Source organism: Neophocaena asiaeorientalis, unplaced genomic scaffold (genome assembly GCF_003031525.2).
Source record: "Neophocaena asiaeorientalis asiaeorientalis breed wild unplaced genomic scaffold, Neophocaena_asiaeorientalis_V1.1 scaffold43, whole genome shotgun sequence".
Lineage (NCBI taxonomy): Eukaryota > Metazoa > Chordata > Mammalia > Artiodactyla > Phocoenidae > Neophocaena > Neophocaena asiaeorientalis.
The window spans coordinates 6,508,110-6,515,589 of record NW_020173674.1 but is presented as its reverse complement, the minus strand read 5'-3'; the positions used below and the strand labels follow the sequence as shown (position 1 = coordinate 6,515,589).

Here is a 7,480-nt window from a genome sequence, read left to right as displayed (position 1 = left end):
GGAGTGGGTGAGTGCGAGCCGCGGAGCAAGGCCCGGGCTGGAGGTCGGAGGAGCCGCAGGGAGGAGGGTGAGAAGAGGGGCCGCAAGTGCTGCGACGGGCCAGAGGATGCGCTTTCGGACGTGCCCTCTGGGAGGGCTCGGCCGCGGCACGGGGAGGGGGCGGGGCGCGGCGCGTTTGGGGCGGGCCCGGCGGCGTGGGACGCGGAGTGGGCTGGAGGCGTGGAGCTTGAGGGGCTGGCTGAGCTGGTGTGTGCGCTTCCGCTGCGCCTTCGCTCTGTGAACAGCCAGTGGGGTGGGTGGGAGAGCCCTTCATTTGCTTTTCGGACCAGGTGGTCGTTCCGTTCTGGGTCAGTGCCGCTTTTGCCCAGCCAAGGTCACAGAGCAGTGACAGCTTTAGGATGGGCCCTGGGTACTGAGCGACGCTCTTTGTCCTGCGTGCGCCACCTGTTAGGGCAGGATAGTTTCTCCTGTGGGGCGGTACCAAAACGCAGCTCCCGCAGGGAGTGGCAGAGACCTTTCTCTTGAACAGTGAGGAAAAGACTTTTCTTGGTTCTGTTTTCTCATCCGTAAACTGGGGGAAATCGAGAAAGCCTTCCTAACGGATGCTCTAGCTCTCTCTTACTGTGAGATTGCCAGTGGGCTTTCGAGAGTTCCCGGGTTTTTAGCCGTAACTTCTCTTTTCTTAGGATTCCCAGATTAAGCCTGATCAAGATGACAACCTCCCAAAAGCACCGAGACTTCGTGGCAGAGCCCATGGGGGAAAAGCCAGTGGGAAGCCTGGCCGGGATTGGCGAAGTCCTGGGCAAGAAGCTGGAGGAAAGGGGCTTTGACAAGGTGTGGGGCGGCTGCGTGCAGCCTGGGAGGGCTGGGGGTGGCCGACTACAGTGCTTCCCCGCAGCTGGGGAGTGAGGAGAGTGCGTGTACCTGTTGGGGATGGTCGGTGGTGTGAGATCTGCAGAGCCCGCAGGCTGGAGCCTGCCCCGTCTCCTGGGCTCCTGTCCTGGGCTCCTGTGCTGGGAGCGGCACGGAAGTGGCCTTCTTGTCTTAGTCCCACAGAGCGCTCAGCAGCCCGCCTTTTGCTTTGCCCATCTTGCAGGCCTATGTGGTCCTTGGTCAGTTTCTGGTGCTAAAGAAAGATGAAGATCTTTTCCGGGAGTGGCTGAAGGACACGTGCGGTGCGAATGCCAAGCAGTCCCGGGACTGCTTCGGGTGCCTTCGAGAGTGGTGCGACGCGTTCTTGTGATGCTCTCTGGGGAGCCCCCGACCCCGAGCCCCAGCACTGAGTCTCCAGAGTTTGCAGCCAAGTGCGGACTCCTCCCCCGTCCTCTACAAAGGAAAAGATAGCTGTTGTCGTGCGCACATCCCATGTACTCCAGGGTCTTTTGGGAGTTCTCTCCCCTCACCATTTCAACTTTTTTGGAATTCTTATCCTTGCATGCATCCCCCTTTTCCTTTCCCTGCCAGTTTCGTGACAGCAGTTACCAGCTTTTCTGAGTGATTCCTGGCCCTGTCCCTGCCCCCACCTCTGGTCTGTTTTATGCCATTTGACCCTCTTTCTGGCAGAACAGTCACTGTCCTTGTAAAGTTTTTTAAATCAATAAAGTCAGTGGCCTTCATGACTGGGCTTTGTATATGAGAAGCAGGTGGGCTGGGAGTGGCCTATTCCTCAGGGAGTGACCAGGTTTGCCACCCTCCTTATCAGTGCAGATCGAAACTGGCAGCTTCCTTCCCACTCTGGAGGGCAGCCATCCTGGCCACACAGGCCTTGGGCAGGTGCCTTGGCGTGTCTCAGTCCTTTAGTAATGTGGGAGAGAGTGTGGGTTGATCCCTTCCTGGGATCCAGATGTCCATGTGGTCAACAGCTGGGCTAGGTAGCACCTGGTGGAAAAGTCAGTGGCAGTCAGAGCTACTAGGAAAAGGGTGGCTGGGATGTGGGTGAAGGTTTACCTGCCAACTGTCCTGTGCTCTCCTGGCCTCTGGGAGGAGTGGGCAGGGCTCTTGCAGTCTGCCCTGTTCTCTTAGGGAGGCAGAAAGAATGTGAGCATCACAACTGGGGTAGGGGCTTGAGTGAGATACACTTTTATCTGGTATATTTTCATCTTTATTTCGTTGAAGATTTGGTATGAACTAGGTTCAGAGCTAAGATCTTTGCAAACACTTGTTTCTTTCACAATAACAAGTGACTGTTTCCTCTTCTACGGGTGAGGAAGACTGGTTCTCAAAACATAATATGGAAACCTGAGAGCCCTGTGTTCCTTGGTCATGGCGCTTGGCCTCTCTGAGACTCAGTCTCCCCTCCTGGAAAGTGATGCTGTAAGGATCAGATGCAGTGCTGGAATTGTTCAGGACACCGGGACACCTGCACTGGCACCTCAGCGAATGTTCACAGCAGCTTTGTTTATCCTCAGCGGGTTTACAGTCTGGTGAGGAGAGAAATGACAGATAATAAATACAAATATTGGGATGATATGAGAAGATTTTCATGATCTCAGGGTAGGGAAAGATTAAGAAAAAGTTGATAAATTCAACTCCATTATAGAAACTTCCGTCATCTAAAGATACCATAAAGTGAGTGAGGAGCCTAACCCATGGTTGGAAATATTTGCAACACACGTCGACAACAAAGGACTCTCTAGAGCAAGTTCAGAGCTGCAGTCAAGAAAAAGCAGACAGCACAACAGGATAATGGGTAAAAGATGTGGAAGGCAGCCACAGAGGAATACCCAAGTGGTGAATAAGCCTGTTAGAAGGTGTTCAATCACATTCGTAGTCAGAAATGCAAACACGATGCTATTATACGCTCACGTGTAGTTGTAAGTCAGACAATATCAAGTGCCGATGAGGAAGTGGAGCAACAGGATCAGATACCCAGATGGTGGGAGCGTAAATTGGTATGAACAGTTGGGGAAAAGGGTGTTTGCCAGTAAAACTGAGGACCCACCCTGTGAGCCAGCAATTCCGCTCCCAGGGTTGTGACTGAGGACACGCACACCTGCACCAGCACTTGAGCGACTGTTCACAGCAGCTTTGTATATAAGGGCCCCCAGCTGGGTCCCTATGTAGGGATCTCCGTGGGTGGTAAAACTAGAGGGGAAAAAAATGCTTATTGCAAAAGTTGATGGTAAAGAAAAAGAAGTTGGGAGTGATTGCCTTTGTGGGAGGGAGGTGGGTGTAATGCCTGGTAGCACTTGGGGCCGGGAGTGGCAGTTTGCACTTTTTGACCTGTGTGGTGGTGATCAGATACGTTCTGTGTACTTCTCTGCACATTAGCTACGTCTCAGAACAGTAGAAGAAAGATAAAAGGGAAACCAAAAAGACCTGAGGATAGAGCAGTTAGGTGATTACTCAGAAACTATGATGCTTATTAGTAGAGATGAAGGTTCAGTGCAAGTTTGGGTCTGGGAAGTGTGAGAAGCCCCCCTGGAAGGTCACCAGGTGGCCGGACCTGGGCCCAGCTTGTGTTAACAGGCTGCTGCCTGGGAGGGTGCCAGTCTGAAGACCAGACTGAGGTGGTAATGTGGGCTGTCCCTGGAGTTTCAGGCCATACTGTGTTTCTGATGTTACTCTCGTTGGGTCCAGGGTCACCTTGGAGTCCTCTCAGCCTTGACCCATGTGCTGTGATGCTGTCACACAGGCCTGGTGTGCTTAGGCAGGGGCTGGGCAGGGCCACGGCCTCTCCCTGCTCAGCCTTGATACTGCCACATGGTTACTGGCACTCTGTGAGGTAATGGAGACTCCCTCCGCTTCCACGACACCCTTCCTGTGGCTCCTGTCCCTGCTGGTTGCTGGGGGCCACCCAGTGGAGCCCTGTGGGACAGGCTTCCCTGCCTCATGCACAGGCTTTGTCTGTGAAGGGACTGAAGCCTGCCTTCTCACCTCACCCTCGGGCCCAGGCAGTATCTGTGACAGGTTGGTGGGCCCTGAACCCTCAATCTGGTCTTCTTCGTGCATGGCACCCAACTTCCCGCATCAGTCCTGGAGCTGTAGGAGACCAATGGCATCTGGAATGTTCCTGTGACAGCAGCCTCTCAGAGACCCAGCCCCACCTCGGCCAGCAGGACAAAGGGAACGAGGCCTGGAACGTTGGAGAAAGCAGACCTGGGTGGGGATGGGTAGGAGGTGGGTTATCTAGATGTCAGCCCACACTGCCTGACAGGATGTGCCTGGCCAGAGACATGGATGGGCCTGGAAATCAGCAAATATTGACCCGGTTTTCCCTCTCCCTGCTGCACCCGAGCCAGAGCTTGACGCCCTGAACCAGTCTATCACGAGTTCTCAGATCTGCCCCAAAGCTTGAGGTGGACCCAACCCATGAACTCTGGGGTCCTGAAGGGGTCCTCCTGCCCCTGGGGAGGAAGTAGGGAGAGGCTACAGGGCAAACCCAAGCCCAAGACTCACCTTGCCACCTGCCCCAGTAGCAGCCCAGAAGGTGTGAAGTACGTGCTCGTGACCATCACACGCGTACGTGTGAAGTACGTGCCCAGAAGGTGTGAAGTACATGCACCCCCCTTCCATGTTGCCTCCTCCCTACGGGGACCCAGGGCTCTCTCTACTGTCACTTCTGGCCTTGAAGGATGGTAGCTTGAAAGAGCCCGCCAGGCCTGGCTCTGTGCTCAGTTCCTTCCGTGCGACCTGGAACAAGTTGCTTCACTGCTCTGAGCCTCAGTCTTCTCCTCTGTCAGTTGGTGCAGGTTTGGTGAAGATTCAACCAGCTAATGAACGCAAAACCCAGGGCACTTGGGAGAGCTTCTCCCCAGAGGGCAGCTTTAATCACGGTCGGATCGCAGCTTTCCTTGCCACACAGCCCCTTTTCCAGGACATGATCCATCAGGAAAGGGGAGACGAGCCCTGGGCAGGGAATAACTGCGGCCCAGCTCAAGGTTCAAGGAAGAGGGTTCTAGGAGTAGCGTGAAGGCCCGGGGTGACATGATCCTGGGGTGAAGGGGATATTGAGGGCCCACCCTGGTCAGCAAGACCCATCAGCCAGGGACAAGAGAGGTGTGCCGTGGGCAACCCGGGTTGGGATGTCTGGGTCACAGCAAAACTGAAAGCTGTGTCCTGTGGCCAGTGGGGATGGCCCATCTGAGCTCAAACCTGGCCCAGGCCTCCTTCTGGAAGCCAGAGTGGTCCAGTCTAAGCATGAATGGAGTCCAGGCTAAGACTCTTTTCCAGATGAGACCCAGCCCTGGGAAAACCCTTCCCGGGGCACCCGCACCCCCAGGGAGCCTCCCTCTGCACAGCCGACCTCATATCCCTGTGGAGTGGTCCAGAACTCACACACTAGGATGCTGGCACATGGTTGCCCCCAGCGCCCACCCCTGACCCTTCCCCTTTGACCCTGCATTTCCTCCTTGTAAAAAGTAATAATCACTGCTTCTGCAGAGCTGTTATGAGGATGAGAGAACATATGTTGAGTCCCTGGTGCAAGGCCCGGCTCATATCAGGAGCCCGATAATTGTTAATTTCCCTTCCCCATCCCTCTTTTCTCACCAGGACACCACTTCTAGCTGAATGAGTGACCTTAGACAAGTGTCCTGACCTCTCTGATTAAGTTTCTTCATCTGCAAAATAAGGATGATGCTTACTCAGGGTGCTTACGAGAACAGACCAGTGGGTGAAAAGTCTTTGAAAATTGTTAGGTTGGCATGCAAAAGATTTGCTGGTGTCGACACAAAGGAATAACAGGTAGAGTAGGGGCAAGTGCCACTGGCCCTTGGTGAGTCAGAGACTGGGCCTTGGCTTATTTCCCAGGGAGCTGTTGGAGTTTAAGTGTGGCCACAGCTGAGTTCCAAGTAACAGGAGAGCAGTTCCGGGAGAACCCAAGGAGACTCCTGGCCCCCTGGGGCTACCTCTCCACCTCTCCCCTGGGCTGCGGGCTTGGGCCTCTTACTCCCCCACTCCCAGCTTCTCTCGGGTTGGGCTCCTGCCTGACCTTGGCCTCCTCATCAAGCCAAGCTCTTGCCAGCTCTCACACAAATGGGTCTGTCCCTTTAAGGCAGACACCTGAGCCCACAACAAACTTGAGACTGTCCCTTGGCATCCAAAGATTGTTTTTCACAGCTGGGCTGAGAGGGTGGGGTAGTAGCTGGACTGGGCAGTGACCACACTGGTCCTGGTCTCGCTGGGAGAAATCAGTGCCTTTCCTGGCCCTGGGATTCTGAGAGGCCGAGAATTGGTGGGGGTGCCGGGGGGGATGCTGGATGCTTTCTCATGATATTCATCACAGTCATAGCTACCACTTATTAAGCACCAACACTTTTAAGCACCAACACTTTGTTGGGTACTGAAAACCACAGCCTGTCCCAAACCCCAGGTAAGATCCTTGGAGGCCCTAAGCACTAATAAGACCTTTGTGTCCCAGGAGCAAAAAGCCCCACCTCCCCCTGGCAACAAGTGATTAAAAGTGCAAACGACCCTGAACTCTAAAATACTAATTCTAAAACATTCCAACAAAAGCCAGACTTTTCCCGTGTTGACTACTTCAATGCTGTGTTTTAGAGATTAATTGTCAGATTATCCAAAAAACACCTATATTGCTGGTACCTCCAGCACAGGCCCAGTTTACCTATGGGTGACCCAGTCTCAGGCACAACCTTAGAAAACAAGAGTTGTCACATTTCTTCAGATGAGGACACTGAGGCTCCCAGAGGTCCAGGGACTTGCTGGAAGTCCCCCCGGCAGTAAATGGCAGAGCTGGGACCACCCTCACACCTCCTTCTGGCCAGTTCTCATTCTTCGGGTTCAGTCTGGCTTGAGAGCACAGATTTGGGTTAAACTGCTGGGGCTCAAAAGCCAGTGTCACCGTTTACTCTTTACCAGTCGGTGTCCTTGGGCAAAATCAGTTGTCCCCTCTTTCTCCTGTTGACTCCTCTGTAAAGTGGAAACATTACTGATCCCCACATCATGCTGGTTGTGAGGGTTAAACAGTGCCCTGCTCGGCGCAGTAACATCTTCTACTTACCTGCTGTTTATACAGCTCCTGGCCTCCCCTAAGCCCTTTACTTATTGAATCCTCACAGCAACCCGTTTCACAGAGGCGGAAATTGAGGCCGTGAGAGTTAAGTAACTTCTCCAAGGCTACACAGTGGAGACAGTTAAGAGCTTGCTGGTAGCTGTTGTTGGTATTTCACACGTGATGGGCCTCTGTGAACTGTCCCACTGGTGGCACTTGTTGCTGGGGGCTGTCCTTGCCTTTTCCCTCACCGGACTAGGTGTGCCTGGAGGGCACGCAGCGTCGTGATACACAGGTGTGCTCGGGGCTGTCCGCCGTCCCCCTCGGCGCCCGGAAGGCGGCCTTGCCCAGGCCCGGCGATCCCTCCCCGCCGGTGGAGGCACGCGGCGGGCGGGGCCGGGCGGGGCCGCGCAGCCCGTAGAAGCGGCGCGGGCCCGCGGCTGGACAGCGACGCCGGCAACCATGGCGCGTCCGAGCCTCCTGCTGCCGCTGGGCCTGGCCCTGCTCGCGCCCTGCCTCCTGGCGCTG

The 7,480-nt window shown here is 54.8% G+C and overlaps 2 protein-coding genes across 2 annotated transcripts in view; both read left to right on the top strand.

Annotated features, from left to right (window-relative positions):
• Positions 1-3: 3 nt before the first annotated feature.
• Positions 4-1,616, top strand: BANF1 (barrier to autointegration nuclear assembly factor 1). Its single transcript, XM_024749013.1, has 3 exons — positions 4-67; positions 687-834; positions 1,097-1,616. Exons 2-3 carry the CDS (start codon positions 712-714, stop codon positions 1,241-1,243), a joined length of 270 nt encoding a protein of 89 aa, XP_024604781.1. The 5' UTR covers positions 4-67; positions 687-711; the 3' UTR covers positions 1,244-1,616.
• Positions 1,617-7,362: 5,746 nt separating this feature from the next.
• The window catches only part of CST6 (cystatin E/M), a 2,230-nt gene continuing 2,112 nt past the window's right edge, over positions 7,363-7,480 (top strand). The window contains 1 exon segment of the mRNA XM_024749012.1: positions 7,363-7,478. Coding sequence (XP_024604780.1) covers positions 7,415-7,478 — 64 coding nt within the window. The 5' untranslated portion in view covers positions 7,363-7,414.